General features: G+C 47.4%; 1 protein-coding gene across 5 annotated transcripts in view; it reads left to right on the forward strand.

The window, feature by feature from the left end:
• The first annotated feature begins 4,439 nt into the window (after positions 1-4,439).
• Positions 4,440-18,674, forward strand: part of LOC139331330 (protocadherin-1-like) — a 161,999-nt gene continuing 147,764 nt past the window's right edge. For 4 of the 5 annotated variants that reach the window (XM_070962756.1, XM_070962759.1, XM_070962758.1 and 1 more), the window contains exons 1-3: positions 4,440-4,918; positions 5,030-5,128; positions 16,537-17,365. In XM_070962756.1, the coding sequence (XP_070818857.1) occupies positions 16,559-17,365 (807 nt within the window). In that variant the 5' untranslated portion in view covers positions 4,440-4,918; positions 5,030-5,128; positions 16,537-16,558. Of the gene's footprint in view, positions 4,919-4,941; positions 5,129-16,536; positions 17,366-18,674 lie in introns of those variants that run through there. The other variant, XM_070962760.1, reaches the window with a different exon arrangement.

Below are 18,674 nucleotides of genomic sequence, written 5' to 3' on the forward strand. Positions count from 1 at the left end.
AGTTATTTTAGTTTACGCTCTCTTCGCATGACGTCTTATAAGATTCAAGCTTCACATCTGTGAGAGCTGAAACTCACCTGTCAGAGCAGCTGTCCCACACCCCCAAAAGGCCCTGAAAGCCCCACAATTGTACAATTATTTTTCAGTAATTTGATAAATTATAGATTTCATTGGAGCATTTTCACCTTCACAGCTCAGTGACGCCACCACGGGAAGGAGAGAAGATCCAAAGTGGAGGAAGTTATCGAAGCATCCTCTATGAAAGGAGTACGTGCTGTTATGATACAACAAAAAAATAAAAAATCTATTCAGTCACCAGAAGGCACAAAAACTGAGCGCTCACACATGTATTTCGTTTCCTAAAGATGAAAGCAATGATCAAATGCTAACAGAAACATGAACCAACAGCAGATTTCATTTAATCTGAGCCAATCAGGAGCACAGGCTGTGACCAGGAAGTAGACCTATCCAATGACAAAAGTTCTCCAACCACGCCCAAAATGCAAACAAGCAAAATGAATGTGCTAATGTTTGATCTTGTGAAGCAGGACAGTCCACGGAGGTGAGCCAGAGACGGCTGCTGAGGGTCAGGCAGCATGTCGAGGCGCAGCGTTTCCATCAGGACTGCTGGGAATTAAAGGGTGTGTGAATCCTCGCAATGCGCCGCAGCTATGTTCATCAACCCTCCCTGTTCTCTGATCTTGATCTCTGTAATTAACCAAAAGTAAACTGCTATTTACTGAAACCTTGATTAGCATGGCGGCAAAGTAGCTACAGTAAATATTGCTCAGAAATGTCAAGCAAAAAGAAAATAAATCCTCTCACAGGCTGTTATTAATTTTACTTCAGAGCATCCCAGATAGAAACGCACGGCTCTGTCACGCTGTTGGCTCGTGCAGGCGTCCGTCAGCTCGGGGTTATGCTAACGGGCTAACAGGCTGACCTGAAGCAGCTTCAGAGCGCCCGGCTGTTTGCACTAACAGACGTGTTTATGGGATGTTTCTGAAATGGAAATATTAGTCACTGGTATCTGAAGCCCAGCAGACCGCTCGCTCCAACACAATCACTATCATAAATTACACATGGAGAATGAACATGGCTAACGTTAGCTGCTAACGACACTCTCACCTGTGCAACTTCCTTCAAAGTGCTGGCAGCGTTAAGAGTTTTTAGAAGTAGAGATTGCAGTATTTTTCAGTATGCACAGCAGGACCTTGTTGTATAATGTTGCTGCCTCAATCCCTGCATTCAGAGGTATAAAGAGGAAAGAGTAGACGTCAGGCACGTCCGGGGGTGTGTGTGTGTGTGTGTGTGTGTGTGTGTGTGTGTGTGTGTGTGTGTGTAAAAGTCCGTCTGTGTGGCCCAAAATAATAATAAATAAAACAAAATAATAATAATTTCGATCTACCTTGGTCGGTCACATGATCCACAACGTGCCCTCACTCTGCCGTCGCTGCCCTGACGCGTCCTGCTGCAAATCGCTGAGCTATAGCCCCCATTTTGCACACACAGTGTGTGTCAGGCTTTTTTGTTTGTTTGTTTCTGTATGTTTCTCTTGTCATGGGCATTAGAGAGATATCATGTGTTATTTTACTGTCAAGCTGTTTTTTCCTATGTTTCTAGAGGCAATGAGGCATAGACTATGTTATTTTACTAAAACTATGCAATATGCATATTCACATAATTTTGGACTATTACAGTATAAATACAACAATAATAGAAGAATCTGAATTTTGATTTTCTCAACCTCTCATTTAAACATATCGGTACTTGTTTGTTTATAACATTGACACACAAATTAAATATAATATGCATACAAATTATATAAGTTTTAGAACCTTGCTGTCAAAGTCGATAGTCAAACTGAATAAAAGCACAAAAATATTTAAATACATGATTTCTATATCATTTAATTATTTTTTGCTCTATTAATTTAGCGCTAGGAATAATAAAGAGCAGATTGTGAATGGATTAAATTTGTGGCTATACAGTACAATTTTTGAAAAGGTATGAAATGTCATATCCGCAGCAGCAGCCTCCTCACCAACCCCCTCAACAGAAGCTGTTCAGTGTACCCCATCAGGCAAAACCGAGACTAATGTTGCTTTGCACTGGCCTCTAACAGATATGTGAGGTGTGGATGATGATATGGTATGTTGTGATTCCATGTTACATTCTTTATGAATATGGGTTGCTACCATTCAACCGGTTATATTGCAAGGTATGTTTCTGTATGGCGTTTCAAATTCGTGCTCCATGTGCCCCCTTTTAACTTTGAGCACCTGCCCTCCAAAGGTCTCTGCACGGCCCTGGTAGATGTACAGTTTAAAAAAAGGAACATGAAAAGTACTTGTTACTTAAAAAACTACAGTTTTACTCCAATGTGGTACTCACTGCACATTACTACCCACCCCTGCTGCAGGGTTTACTTCAATTCTGATTATTATAAGGACAAAAAACAACACTTGATTCCACCGGTAATTCAATTTAAGAAATGTACAACTATGCTTTTAACTACATTTCCCATGAGTCTTTGTACCGTGTGTCTGCTGTCATATAGGGGCGTGAATCACGATATAACAGTACCACTGTGAAAGTCAGTTTATAAATATTTGTACGTTCCATTTTTTACTACTTTAAATCTACTTCATTTTCACCACTTCTCAGATGGAAGGATATATATATATATATATATATATATATATATATATATATACACACACACACACACACATACATACATACACACACACACACACACACACACACACACACACACACACATACACATATATATACATATATATTACATATATATACACATATATAAATATGTGTGTGTGTATATGTGTGTGTGTGTGTGTGTATATATATATATATATATATATTTTATATATGAATAAAATGCTCTGCAATGGCTCGTTCTGCTTTACACATACTGCACTTTATTATTTCTTAAGTCAAAGCATTCCTCTGTAGAAAATATGATTTAAGAGCAATCAGTCCAGTACTGCAGTATGTTTACTTACTGCGTGAAGTACTCGCAGAATTCTTCAGAGATTATTGTGACAGCTTGGCCTAAATGTCAACGCACGCCGCAAAATAATCTCCTTATCAAGTCATTTTGTCCCTGAAACTCTTACATTCTTGTTCCAAATAGCTTCTAAAATACTTTGGTGTTTCTTCTTTCTGGTGCAGCATTCTTCCTTCATGCTGTACAAAGACGAGCATTTCTGGAAAATTCTTTAGAAAGAAAAAAACCTTACAGACTGAAATGTTTGTTTGATTTTCACTTCAGGTTTTTTGGGCTCTGTTAAGACAGAAAATTGTTGGTAGGTTGGAGATTTTTCTTTTGTAGCGTAACAGTAATTCGTGCCCTCGAAAAGCAAAAGGTGAAATACATTTTAAAGAAGGCCTTTTAATTCTTTCTGAATGATGCATTTGGATTAGCTCACTAAGCTGATGCACTGAAACTGAGGCGGCCATATGCAAAAACATAATCCATATGTTTTGTGTGTAATATCTCTGCACAGTAAGCTGCTTTGAGAACGGCCTCCCTCCACCACATGCTGCGGTGTCTTCATACAACAGCCACTGTTGCTATAACAGCCATAGTGTGGAGTAAATATCAGTATATTTCACACTATAGACTCCATTTTGTCATGTTTCTCCTGCTGTCCCCGCTCCACAGTGGCGGGAAAAGCCTGCACTCTGAGCTCGAGCTCGGCCTCGCTCAGCCCGCCCGTCACGTGCCGCTTGTGGCCTGTAGGTGGCGCTCAGAGCGCGGGAGACGGCTGCTTTCCGCCTCTCTGTGGCAGGACGAAGCGGGGAGGGAGGAAGGTGGAGAGACGCCGAAACATGGTTAAAGAAGGGAGAGAGAGATGACAGAAAAAAAAAAGAAAGAGGCATAAGCATGGAAACATTTATTTACTGTACATATTTATGTGTGGGTGGAAATGGAGGGAGGGAAATCCTACAGTTGGGGTTTGACCGTATGAATCGCAGAGTACGGCGGCTGACGGGTGTCCAGTCAGCAGCCTGTTTGAGCGTCTTTAACCGCAGCTACACCCTTTTACATTTAATTTCGGGTGATGGAGACTCGGACCTGTGACTCCGAGCTGACTTTGCCGCATACAGTCGCAGTTTAAACGGCGAGAAACAGAGAAGCACACCGGCTCCGGTTGCTCGCTAATGGCAGCTAATAGAAGTCACCATATGAAAAAAAAATGACAGATAATGTTGGGAAATCCAAGAAGAGTTTAGTTGTTGGGGTGGATGCTCGCTCCGCCCCCCTCCCCCGGTGTAGTGTATAGAGAGTGTATGGGGGAGGGAGGGGGAGGATGGGGGAGAGCTGAGTGGAGAGAGAGAGAGAGAGAGAGAGAGAGAGCGAGAGCGAGAGGAAGGGAGGGAGGGAAGCGCGAGCGCAGCCGTTTGGAATCACTCCACTTTCTCATCACACACGGTGCAGCCGCGCGACCTGCTCCGTGCTGGACCGGGAGGCGGACAGAGTTTGAGGCGGCAGAGCGGTGACCGCGCGGCGCGGTGGAAACTATCTGGACGACCGCTGCTGGCAACTCCCGGACCTACCGGACCTAGTGTTTCTTGCTTGGGTGATTTTTAACCGTTTTTTCCTTTTTTTATTTTTTTTCTTCCCCCGTCCCGGTCCTCCGTCCGCTTATACCACCATCACCACCTCCACCCCACTGTCTCCCAAAGCCTGCCATCAGCGGAGGATGCTGTTGCTGCTGTCGGTACAAGCCGCCCGGTGGTAACGTTCGCCCCTTCGCGGAGTGAGTGACCCTGGTCCGGACGGGTCTTCCCCCGGCTGGTCTCCAGCTCCAGCCGTTCCCCCGGAGAGAGGAAGGACCTCGGGTTTGACGCGCAGCACTGGTCACGACAGTAAAACTGGACAGAAATTGTGAGAGGATTTGGAGGAATAATTACCACTGTCTGTCCGACTGGATTGTTTAATTTGTTTCCAGGTCTCTTTTTCGGCGTGGATTGTTAATTTCGGGTTTTTTTCCCGAAGGTTTGGAGCGGCTCCGCCTGGGTACCGAGGAGGAGCGGAGCCTGTAGCCGGGCTGGAGCGCTCAGAGCTGGGGAACCGCGCGGCTCTCATCCGGTCCAGGTAGGAACTTCTCTCCACAGATCCAGTCCACACACAATTGTATTATTAGATCTTTACATAACAGCATTCCGATGACATATTTTATATATTTCCACCCAAATCCTCCCGTCGGTGTGCTAATCTGCCGGAGACGCTTTACGCACGATAATATGGAGAGTATATTCACTTTATTTTCAATTTCGCCTGGATGAGCACTTGCACCTTAATTAAAAAACATACTCGATGGAGCATAAATCTCTGCAGGCACACAGGAGCAGCTGTTTTTGAAACACTTGTTGGCAAAATAAAGCCGTTTAAATCAAATGAACGTTCGTCTTCGGAGTCTAATCTCCTCTGATGGGTATTTTACCTATATTACACTACAGTGATATTGATCCGTATCGATCCCCTCCGTCCTCAACATTACCTCAATGTCTGTCAGTAATAAAATACAGCTTCCTGTGGGTCACTCCGGCTTTCCTAACCTCTCTGAAACTGAAAAATCACTACTGTGGTCCAGTTTGATGCATTTGAGGAGGACAGTACAGCAGGCTGCACTGCTCCCTATAGTGCATATAGGAGCATCCTCACAGTTGGGTTTCATTATGGCTCCAGCTGAGGCTTCAAGACTTCTGCGGGGACTCGGTCTATAGAGACGGATATAAAATGGCAGTAAAAAAGCCTGTCGTAATAATCGGAGGTTTGTCTTCCCACTGTAATATTAGAGCTAATCTGCCTTCAGGGACTCCTGGGGCTGCTTAAAGCAACAATACAACAGTCCATTCATCTGAGCAGCTCATAAAGCAGCCACACAGGCAAGGCGGCATACATCTCTCTCCATATCTGTGCCTGTCGCTGTCACACAGCACCTGAGGCCTCCTGGGCACCTGTAGCATCAAATTTAACACCGTTTCCCATCACATCCACCCCCCCGCAGTGAGCAGCACTTCTGCTGAGCGTTCTGTTAACGTGAGCTTTAGTCCAAATAAAGGCGGCGGATTTTCAGTGTAAACTGTAAAGGTGGAGGGGGGCAGGTGGTGATGACACCACCACCACAGAGCAAGCACGTCACCACCAGGGAATCCAGTCCATCTGGTCCCTCCGGTCTCCGGCTTTCCAGTCCTCCTCCTTCCCCGTGCTGTGCTGGAGGGGGAGAAAGAGGATGGGCGTTCGACCTGCTCTACATGGGAGAGAGAGAAGGAGAGGGCGGGTGGGGGGGTTGAGTATTTACATGCAAACTGCATCAGCCGTTCCCTGACAGAGAGTGGGCTGTAGTAGGAAACGCCACCGCTGCCGCTCTGGTCGTTTTTAAACGTCCCCTTCAGGAGCGCCGTGCGAACGTTGTGCTCATGTTTCCAGAGTGCTTGTGGGAAGCGGCCGTGTTGCTGCTCTGTCACTTGACCTTTGACCCCGCTCCGTGTTTCCCCTCTCGTCTCGCTTTTTATCATTGCTTGTGAAACACTTAGGACGCGAAGACACTGAAACAGCTCTGGCGTTTTGTGAGGCTGAGCCTGAAACCTCGTCGCAGTCACATTCGGCTTTAATGGAGATGCTGCGCAGCGTAGCTGAGTGGGGCCGGTGTATTTCCTGGAGAAATCGCAGTATCCACCTTCTGCGTTGGTGGTAACTTTGCTAAAAATGCAAATTTACAGCAGGCGTTTTGGTTTCCTCGTCTCTGAAAGTGGTTAGAAAAAGATGGAGCGTCGTTGCTTGTGGCTTCAAATTGCAGTTTAACATCTTTGCTCAACATTTCTCATTTCTGTCAGAAAAAAAATCTTCTCCAAACACAGAAAGAGCCGGGTGAAGCCTCTGAGGCTCGCAGTGTGGGTTTTGGTCAAACGGGAAGGTTTCCCCCGGGCATCATGTCGGACATCCGCTCTGGTTTCTGCCAATGTAAACGTATATTCAGGTTTGTTGTGCAGTAGAAGTGGATGAGGTGGAGATACTCTCACTGAGGTCTGCGGCCGGTTTGGACGGCGGGCCCTGCTGTCATCCGATCTGCCGCCGTGGTGCCGAAGGGCGAGGTCTGAGGTTTGATACCAAGCCGCCTCTAATTTGGAGGAACATCCGTCCAATTTTGACCAGATAAAACAACAAACGTCACGGTCATCCACGGCCCTGCGGTAGGCGTGGGTGGGGGGTTTGCGGGGGGTGGAGGATTAGTCAGTGGGGAGAGGAAAAAAGACGGAAGAGGAGGGAGGTCGAACCGAATCCATTCTGCACATTTCTACGTAAAAACTGGAGATGTGAGCGAGCCGTGTTGCTAATGCCCATCATTAAAATGGGAGCTGGGAGAGTGGAAATGGGTTTGGTGTGTGAAATGGAAGCACACACACACACTCACACACACACACACTCACACACACACACACTCACATCCCCGCTCTGCAGAAAAAGAGGCGTCCACGCTTCCGATTAAAGAGCTTTCACGGCAGGTTTCTCTTTCTCTGGTCGAGGTGTGACGACGAGCAGGAGGAAGACGAAAACTTCCACAAGGCACAGTTTGAAAAAGCAGTTCATCGACGTTGTTCCGATCGTTTGTGAAATATTTTCTGTTGTTTCTTCTTCTGTGGTGGTTTGAAGGAAGAGTCATTAGTGGAGGGACAGCGTTAGATTTTTCACCTTAAACAAAGAAATCTTCAGGTTTTCAGTGAAATTTTTAGATCAAAAACACAACACCCACATACCAATTAATTGTGCCCAGGTGACCTAAACACCTGCATACACGGTGTCCTGTCAGGTAAAACAAGTCAGGATGTTTCTGTAATCCAGTGTCACCAACGTTTTTGGCTCCAGACAATTAAAATGAACTAGAACTGTAAACAGTATATCTTCAACCTAAGATGTTTTTTTGTGTAAAAATGTGTAAAATTCGTCGTGGACTCGGCGTGAAAGACCCGCACTCACTGCTCAAATTGCATCTGAACGCCAAAGCCGTTGTGACAGCAGTTAAATCAGATGTCGTTCACCTGAGGCGACTCATCGTTTTGGTAGCTCTGATTAAAAACAAGGAAAGCGTCGTGGAGTTCACCAGAAGCATCAGAAAGCCTCCTGAGGGAGTCGTCCTTAGCTTCATGGACATCTGTCTGTTGGTGGTGGAGATGCTTTGCTGTCAGACAGACGGACGGACAGATGTCGTGGTTTCCTGCTGTAAACGGATTGAGCCGACCTTATATTGCTCTATTGATTTTTTTTGCCGGTTGGTAGAAACGAGGGTTGCAGGCTGTTGGATGGTCTGAGAGCGGCCGCCTGCTCGCGCTCTGAGCTCCAGGTGTCACTTCACACCGCCACGCAGAACACACCTCTGCATACCTGCAGCCGATGATGCACGGGCAGCCGTGATCCGCAGCATCTATTTATCGCCGTGGCTGTTACAGGCCTGCAGCTGACGGCTGTTTTCATCATCAATCGGCCTTTCAAGCGTTTTGAAATGTCTTCACACGTCTTGTTATGTTTGAGCAACAGTCCAAAACCCAAAGATAATCAGTGTACGCTGATCCGAGATCAGAGAACAGCAGCGTGTCCTCCTCTGTGAGGCGCTGGGACCGGAGCGTGTTCGACATGTTTCTCCATAAATGACCAAAACGATTCATCGATTATGGAAATGGTTTGCTTGGTTTCTTGGTGGATTAATTGGTTTATTATCAGCTATGAACAATATAAAGCTTGAAGCGCTGCGCGGGTGCATTAATGTGTTTTCTATGAAGTCACTGTAGTCAGTGTTTAGTCGTAGATGCACTTTGAGGTCGTAAAGGTAGTTTGCATCCTTTGGTTACTGCGTTCTTGGTAGTATCAGTACTTTAAAGGATTTTTGTGCTGTGTTCATTCTCTGTGACTGACTTTAAAATAACAAGCTGCTAAATATCTGCAGATGAAGCAACTGTAACAGCTGATTTCATCATCTATTCGTGTCCACGAGAAGGCGTCAGAAAGAACGTCACTCTCGTTATTGATCCTCATCAATAACACTGAAGAATCTCACTGTTAAAACCGGATTTTGGATGATTTCTTGTCACAAGCTTTTCTGAACGTTCGCCTCCTGTGTCTGAGCTCTGAACGTCGCGGTGTGATGGCGTCGCCTCGCTCTGTGCTGCCGGGTGTCAACTGTCGTGGTCCGGTGTTGGTTCAGCTGCACTGGGTTTTCTTTTTGTCCTCTGGCTCCTGCCGTAGTCTGACATGTGGAATAAATATGTCGCTGTGGATTTAAAAGCATCCTGATGATTCCTGATCTTTACTTCATACCAGCCTGCTGTTCGGCTGCCATCCACTCCCATAATCCCCTTCTGCCGCTGCTGCTGCCAGCGGATCAGTGTGTGTGTGTGTGTGTGTGTGTGTGTGTGTGTGTGTGTGTGTGTGTGTGTGTGTGTGTGTGTGTGTGTGTGTGTGTGTGTGTGTGTGTGTGTGTGTGTGAGTGAATCAGAGGTTAGACAGCACACCCTGTCAGCAGAAGGTCACATGTTTGATCCCCGGTCCGGTCAGTCCTGCCACAGTGCCTCTGAGCAAGAGGCCGAGCACAACAGGAAGGAGACAATGCACCGAAACCAGTCATGAAACCATTAAAACCAGTGAGTCAGCTCGCAGTAATCCAAAGTTTCCTGTCTGACAGTAAAATGGCCGTCACGTGAAGCTGCACACGGGCTGTTTACACAAGGTGTGGACGCATGACACAACACCTGCCGCAGGTGTGACCGGCGTTTAGCAGGACTGTGTGACTGAGTTCATGTTTCAGAGCTTGTGTCCGTTTCCACCTTTGTTGTAGTATGTGTCAAGACTGAAACCTCAGTATGAGTACAAAGATCTACCAAATACCACAAGTGTGTAATCTTGTGTACTTCTTCGTGGATCAGGTGGTTCCTGACTTCAGTCCAAGTTGAGCAGATTTTAGACTTTTTAATTTAAGTTCTTGTACGTCTGCATGTGCTCAGACAACATCTGACACCTGGAAACAAATTTTCTTTTGTCCAATGAAACGAAAAACAAGCCTGTGCTTCTTAAAATACTGTGTTTTTGGAAGTATCGCTCTGCTGCCGATACAGAATCTTCACTTCCTGAACCCAATCCTTCGCCGCTCTCCAAACATTTCCATCTGTGTCCCCGTTTGGACGATTATCCGTCTCAGCCCCGTGGTTTGGACGTGGCTGAGCAACACGTCTTACGCAGCACGCACACGTGCACACGCACACGTGCACTCACACGCGCACACACAGGTGGAGTCAGGAGGCAGAAAGGCAACAGTTGGCTGCTGCATCTGAATAGGGAGGATGTGTGTGTGTGTGTGTGTGTGTGTGTGTGTGTGTGTCTGTGTGTGTGTGTGTGTGTGTGTGTGTGTGTGTGTGTGTGTGTGTGTGTGTGTGCGCTAATCTGCATCAAACAATGGTAGTGAATGGAGTCATTAGAGTAATCCCCTTTGTGCTGCAGGGCGGGGGACCACACACACACACACACACACACACACACACGCACACACACACACTGGACTGTCCAGAGCTCACCTCGACCGTGAACATCCCGTCCTTCTGAGATCTGAAAACATCAAAGCATCTTTTGATTTTCCCTGTGTGTGTGTGTGTGTGTGTGTGTGTGTGTAGGGGTGTGTGTATGTGTGCATGCTTTTGTGTGTGTGATATATAATTCAAGCCAGGTCTGGTATGTGTGAGCATGAAATACCTGACATTCAGGTTACTGTGGTGCATGTGAGGAACGCTCACCTGCGCACACACACACACACACACACACAAAGACACACACCTGTGAGGCCGGATAGAAAGTTTGAGAAGTGGTTTGCAGTTTGGCGACCGGCCACCAGCTTCCATTGGCAGCTTTGAGAGAATAGTCATCATATTTTAATGCTGTGTAATTGGTCTGATAATGTTTCTGTGTAATTATACAACACATTACTGCAATTAAAATGATTACTCAACCTTTTATGTAACACAGACGACTTTATTTGGTTTCCCTCACACAAACACGTCCACACTAAAGAGACCAACGCTTCGTTAATTAGTCGGAGTAAACAGCAGCAGACTGCTGTGACTATCTGAAGCTGTTCGCAGTGATTTTTCTGCAGGAATGAACATTTGAAGTTTCCCAAAGTTTTTCTACTTTAGAGAATAAACGCTTTGTGTTTAGACAGACAAGAGTCTCCAGAGAAAACGGCTAAGTTTAGCAAAATTCTGATGGAAAAAGACGTGAAGGTGATTTTGCTCTGGACCGACCGGTCCTGAAGTACACTCGCAGTATAACTACACAGTAAAGGAGTAGTTAAACTAGAGACCACTGCTGACAGATATTTGTTTGAGAAGGTAGGAGTGATGTTTTTGTGCTGCAGCGAATGACCTTAACGTGGGGGCGGGTCATGTGTAGAGTAACCAATGGGCTGTTGGTCATGGAGATGCTGCCTGTCGGTTGGACTTCTTAACAGCCACTCGTGCAGCGTGCGCTCAGCACTGATCAGTTCAGCAGCGAGTACCAGGAAGTACAGCAGCTCAGGTCGGTTCACTGGCCCAGAGTTCGGTGAGTACACGATGAACATGATGGACGTTTGTTGACGAGGCTTCAGGATCTCTGTATCAGAGGCTTGTGGAGAAAATAATCATGAGGACTGTTTTATGTTCACATCAGTGTGAGAATATTCAGGGTTTTAATTCACAGGATGAGCAAAAACAGTTCAATCTGGTTTGTCTGTAAATAGTTTTTAGATTTATTTATCACAGTTTGCGTGTCAGGATCCCACTTTCAGAATGATTTTAATTAATCAATTTAATGGAGACTCCAGGTAAATGATTTGGTTTGTGGTGCAATGTGGTTTTTAGAACAGTGCTGTTTCAGTGTAATGCAGTATTTTGTCATAGTTCGCGGTGGAGACGGAGTGTGAAGTGTATTTTAATTATTGTTATTATTGTTATTGATCCTGGTCAGTTTGTAATTGCTTGTATAATTGACAGAAATGATTGACAGCTGATGGCAGCCTGTTAGTACTCCAGTGTGTGTGATATCGCAGTACTTTGGTACTGCAGAGCTTTGCTTTTGTTGACTTTGTTCTGCAGAAAACGTCACTGCGTGTGATAAAAACTGCAGAATGAGACCGAGTGATGAAGAACAAATATTTAAAAAAGGTTTTGAACCTTTGCCACAAACCGGAGTAAAGAGTGAGGAGGTGTTCGTGCTGGAGGCTCGAGGAGGAGGCGCAGAGGAGCCTGAACCTCCACGAGGCGTTTACGGCCGCTCAGGTTAATGCAGTGTAATGTGGGGCAGCTGCAGCGCCGCAGCGTCTTTCTGATGTAATGTACAGTAGTTAAACTGTGATGCAGGTGGGACATTAACATGGAGACACACTCTGAATATCAATAGAACACACACACACACACACACACACACAGCGGGGGGTAACAGGGCCATTGAGCTGCTTTGTGATGTACAGACGAGTGCTCTCTCTCCTTCTGTGTCCTCCATTGTGGCTCTTTGTCTCTCGCCCGCTCCAGGAGTCAAACCGTCAAACAGTGACTGCCTGGCTCCTTACACATGGAAATGTCTCTGTCCTTATATGGCCCTCCAGTGTCTTTGTGTCGTAACACACACAGACTGGTTCCAGCAGCTTGTTGGCTCGGCCTCTTTGCACAAGAAAACACACACGCCACCATACGCGCGCACACACACACACGCACAGAGTGGCTGGTTGGTGAGAAAGTTTCAGACTGTGGGAAAAAGGACGAGCTGGACGGTCTCCGGCTCACCCAGGACCGTCCCCGAGGAGACAGTGCACACACCAACACACAGCACACACTCAAATACACAGTGCACACTAACACAGCATGCACACACACAGCACGCACACAGTGTGCACACACTACATATCAACAAACATGTTAACATGTGACTCTTGAAGGACCTCTGAGTCCATAAGTCAGTTTGTTTCTCAGGCTTCATAATTATGATTATGATGCATTCAAGTCAAGTAGTGAATTTCAGTATCGCTCGATTTAAATAGTTTAATTTAATACAAAAGTCAGACAAACATGTTTGGTGACCCAGTTCGCTGCGGCGTCCTCATGAAAGCCTCCTTTCTTCTCACCTGCTGAATTTCCTGGTTTATATTAACCTGCAAGCAAAACATGAGGTCACTGTTGAACAAACGCTGCCTTCAGGTGAAAGCAGCCGTGCGAGGTTTCATGTGAACAAACCAGGAAGCACAAGCGTGCCACACGTATTGTATTTTACGTATATGCTACTAAACATGTGGTGCTGAACTCACTGAAAATGAAGCACTCGAACGCATCGTGCAGTTCACGTCTGACTGGTCGGTTCAGTTCAGCGTAGACAGACTGCTGCTGTGTTCAGGGAACATCCGCAGACTGGACGTCAGCCAGTCAGCCGTGTTGCTTCAGCTCCACAGTGATGTGTGAAATGCTGCGGGGTCAGAGGTCAGAGGTCGTGGTTTGGGGTATTTGGCAGCTCTGGAAGAAATGTGACAAAAGAAACACACACACACACATTTCACTGTAACACACATGCACACACACAGAGGCATTCACATGCACATTCACACTTGCAAACACAGTGAAACCCCCCACTTGCACACACATTTGTTCTCATTCGTGCAGGGGTAATTAGGTGTGTGTGTGTGTGTGTGTGTGTGTGTGTGTGTGTGTGTGTGTGTGTGTGTGTGTGTGTGTGTGTGTGTGTGTGTCACAGCAGGGAGCAGCAACAACAGCGTCAAACATTTGCTGCTTTCAGCCTCACACTTGTCAGGATTTTCTGCTTTTCTCTGTTTGGTTTTTGACTGCCGGTCGGACATTTTTCAGTTATCTGACTGAGAAACGAACAGATTGATCGATTGATTACATGTAAAAAAAAATCAGGAGAATAACTGATAATGAAACATCCGGCCGTCTCCCAGGGCCTCTGGAAAACGCTCCTCGTAGTGAATACATCTGAAAATGGCTGATATTAAAGAAGTCTGTTTAGTTAAATTAATAAATAAAAAACATGGCTGCCATGCTAAACATAGCAGCAGTGCTAATAAGCCGACTCCTCGTCGCCTCCGTCTCTCTCAGCGTGATAAATATTTTAGCGTTCCATTTAAAAGTTCAGGCTCTGTCAGAAACGTGGCCAAAAGTATGTGGACAGCGACTGAGAAGGCCTGGTTTCCAGTCTGTCCACACACTTTTGACTGATGGCTGCACCAGCACGAACCAGTAAGAGTTAGCATCAACGCTCAGGTAACAGGCAGCGCTTACAAGCCTCAAAAGATGTTCGGTTTTGTTTAGAGTGACATTGAACTGAAGAGTTTTCTGAAGGATCCTTACGTAAGCAGAATGATGGCTGTGGACACTCAGGTAAAGATGTTCAACTTATTCCTCCATAAAACGGCAGAAAGAGCTCCTGTTCTCATCAGCACTGATGACAAAAGATAAGATACGAACATCTGAACAATAAAATGTAAAAACACGTTTTAACAGGTGATAGAAGACGCGTGAAAAAGAGCCGTAAAACTAACGACATGTGAGGAGGAGGAGGCGGGACGTGGCGCGCTCGCAGCCTGACGTCCAGTCCGACCACGGGGACGCTCCTCTGGGAAATGTCTATACATGTTCAGGGCTGCGGCGTGAAAGCGACACACGAACAGAGGACGTGTTGTGATGTGTGAACTTTCATCTGGTGTTAAAATAACTTTTTAAAATAAGCGTTTGGATGGATGTAGTGTTGCTTTTGTGAGCTGCAGAAGCTGCTGGCAGAGTTCAGGCCGTTGATTCATCGCATGTCACAGAATGAATGTGCACAAGGCCCGCTGACTTCTCTCTGTAGGAGACTTAAGAGGCTCAGGAAACACAAGCCTGTACTCCCACGCACACGCACGCACACACACACACACACACACACACACACACACACACACACACACACACACACACACACACACAGAGTGCAGTAGTACACAGTAAAGTCGGTGCATCAGCGTTGTAGTGGACCCAGGATGAGGAGGAGGAGAGCATCAAGACTTCCTGCTCAGCATGCTGGTCCATGTTGCGGTGCGTGTGTGTGTGTGTGTGTGTGTGTGTGTGTGTGTGTGTGCATGCGTACGTGTGTGTGTGTGTTCTTCTCCAAATCAAGGACGTGAGGAGAAGAAGAAATTCTTTAGATTAACCTTGGCGACCCGCAGCCGAGAAACTCCTCCAGCACGAAACGCAGCGCGTCTGAGATGAATTACTGCCAAAGAAAACAGAGACAGAGGAGAAAGAGCAAGAGAGGTGGAGGGTGGAGGAGAGGAAGAAAGAGTTCACGTCTCACAGAGTTATGAACACCAGACGTCAGGTGAATAGTTTTCAGCCTTGATCACGAAGTCAGGTCTCAGCTCCGACTCTGAAGTGAAGCCTTCATATTGTCTCTAATACACTTAAACACATGAAGCACATGTCTAGCATAGAAGTCGTCTTATTTCTCATTCAAAATGTTAAATCTCAGCCTCAAATTTATTAGAAATTCATGATCTTGAATGATCTGAATTTTAACTTTAGCGTCTCAGACGAGCTTTAAAGTATTACGTTTGTTTCGTTTGTGCTTCCTCTGGTGGGACTGACCTCAGAGCTGCTTCGGACGGTCCGACGTTCACACGCAGGTTTCTGTCGTTTCACGTGAACAAATGCTGCGAATCCTTTCAGTGTGGCCGCTCAGTGTCGTCCAACCACGTCTTTCCTCGTATCAAGCAGCACACACACACACACACACACACACACACACACACACACACACACACACACATTGCTCTGATGAGTCAGTCGTGGCCTGATTTGCTGACAATGGGGCCCGGGGCCAAAATAAGCTGTTGGGTCACTGCTGACCTCCTGTTGCTGCTGCTCTCTGTGGACTGTGAGTGTTTCTCTGAATACACATCCAGTCAGATCCTGGACTACGCTGAGCGACAGCGGCTTGTTGGCACGTGCTCGTAAAGATGTCTGGATTTTCCAGAGAGAAGCGTTTTGCTGGTTTGTGCTCCTCACACAGGCTGAAATGTGTCTTTATTTCTGCTCTAATAAGCATAAAAAGGCTTCATGAAGTCAAAGTTGAGACCTGCGGTCGTCCGGTTCCTTCTCGCCGGCGCGCCTGTGGCGGCGCTCGGTTTGGCTCGCTGTCCGAGCGCTCCACTGGCAGCAGGAGGACGTCGTCGGCCGGGCTGCTCGGCTGCTCTCCGCACCGTCGGTGAGGCCGGGCCTGAAACCTCGCCCCCTTAGGTCTCACAAATAACTGCGTGGGACATGTTTAGTGGCCCGAGGAGACAAATTCGACCATCTATTCCTGAACGGCTCTGACATAAATCTGAGAGAGGAGCAGCTCTGTGGATCCTCAGTCAACTTTCTGTTTGCGCTGTCTGTATGGCGTGTGGAGGATGAGTGACGGCGGCCATCCTAATCGCTTTTTCTTGTCTCTTTCAGAGCGGTGCTGTTGGGCGGAGACATGGCGCTGAGGCGGGAGGTTCTGCTGTTCCTGGCGGTCGTCCTGCTGGTCTCCTGCAGCGCCGCGCCCACCGACATCCTGTATCGGGTTCCTGAGGAGCAGCCGCCCAACACGTTGATCGGCAGCCTGGCGGCGGACCAGGGCTTGCCTGACACTGGCCACCTCTACAAGCTGGAGGTGGGCTCGCCGTACCTGCGGGTGGACGGAAAGACCGGCGACATCTACACCACCGAGATCCCCATCGACCGCGAGACGCTGAGGGACTGCCGCAACCTGTTCGAGGGCGACAAGTGCTTCCTGGAGTTCGAGGTGTCGATCACCGACATGGTGAAAGGCATCGGCTCAGGGCCGCGGCTGATCGAGGGACGCATCGAGGTGTTGGACATCAACGACAACACGCCGCAGTTCTCCTCGCCCATCCTCACCCTGTCCATCCCCGAGAACACGCACATCGGCGCCCTCTTCTCCATCCCCATGGCCACTGACAGGGACTCCGGCACCAACGGCGTGGCCGAGTACTCGCTGAGCACCGGGCCGGACGCCGACCAGCTGTTCAGCCTACAAGTGGCCGTGGACACGGACGAGAAGCTGCCTCAGCTGGTGGTCATGGGCAACCTGGACCGCGAGAAGAAGGACTCGTACGACCTGAACATCCGGGTGGTGGACGGCGGGAAGCCGCCGAGGGCGAGCAGCGCTCTGCTGCGGGTCACCGTCACCGACCAGAACGACAACGCCCCAAAGTTTGAGAGGAGCCACTACGACGCCGAGCTGCCGGAGAACAGCCCACAGGGGTACTCTGTGCTGCAGGTCAGTGCATGCACACACACACACACACACACACACACACACACACACACACACACACACACACACACACACACACACACACACGCTGCACACACACATATACTGCATGTACTGATACATCAGGGAGTTGCCACAAAGAAAGTGTGTCGTTTATTCTTCTCATCTGAACACGTCATCGTTTGATAAGCTGAACTCATCAATAACAACTCATTGATCGGGCCAGAGATTTGCTGGTTTCATGACAGGAAACGTTGGTTGCAGCCCTAATCTGAAAGCAAAGGTAAACTGTGAGCCGTATTTTTATGCCTGTGATTTGTTGTCAATATTAACTCCCCATCAAGCTCTTAATCTCGCTGGAGTTTGCTCAGCTGTTCTAATTATCGTCGCTCGCGCGCAGTTTTCCAGCTCGTCCTGCGTTCGGCTTTCTCTTCCACATCAGTGCTTCAGATAATTGGATTGAAGAGGACGTGTGATGTGAGGCTTCGTAGTAAAAATATGACATTATCAAAGTGACAGGAGTGATGGACAAAACAGCCAACGTCAAGCCTGGAATGTAAGAAAACATCTTAAAGGAGTATAAATAAACCAGTTTCTACACACTCACGCAGGAATGTGATGAATGTTCACACCTGAGCAGCATTTCACCCGAATGTGGTGAATCCAGTTAGAAAGTGAGTTTAATTCATGATGAATCTGTCCCTCCTGGTGTCCTCCAGAGTCCGTCCAGACTCTTCTTGTCCAGCGAACGTTGTGGTGGAACCTCTGGCCCTGTTAGCTGCAGGACAACGTGGCGCAGTGGCTGCTCAGTGGTCAGTGGAGGTGAAGCAGGGCGTGGGATCGCCGCGTGGTGCGTGACATCACCGCCGGCGTGCCGAGCAGGAAGGCTCGGTCCTGACGAGCCCGCCTCGCTGTACGAGCCTCCTCCTCTTCCTCTCGCTTCCCTCCCTGACTGCAGCGCGACCAGCCAGCCTTCCAGCGAGCCGTGCATGACTTAATCTGAGTCAGTCATGAGATTATCCACGGGGCTTATTGGTATTATTGCTCTGGATGTGGCTCATTGCATTTCAGAGAGCCGCAGAATTCATTTCACTTAACGTGCGTTTGAGAAGTGATGCTTTAGAGGCAGCGGGACAGCGCCGACTGACGACCCTGACCTGCTTAAATCATCCAATGGCGGCACAGACGTGTCTATCCCTGCTTTTTGACTCGCTCTCTAAAGGAGCGTAACACTGCACTCTGCATATTTTAACCTGTTTTCTCCCGTCGTGCTACTTCAAAATTGAGCCGTCTGATTTCAGATGGATGTGCT

Source organism: Chaetodon trifascialis, chromosome 5 (assembly GCF_039877785.1).
Source record: "Chaetodon trifascialis isolate fChaTrf1 chromosome 5, fChaTrf1.hap1, whole genome shotgun sequence".
NCBI classification, from domain to species: domain Eukaryota; kingdom Metazoa; phylum Chordata; class Actinopteri; order Chaetodontiformes; family Chaetodontidae; genus Chaetodon; species Chaetodon trifascialis.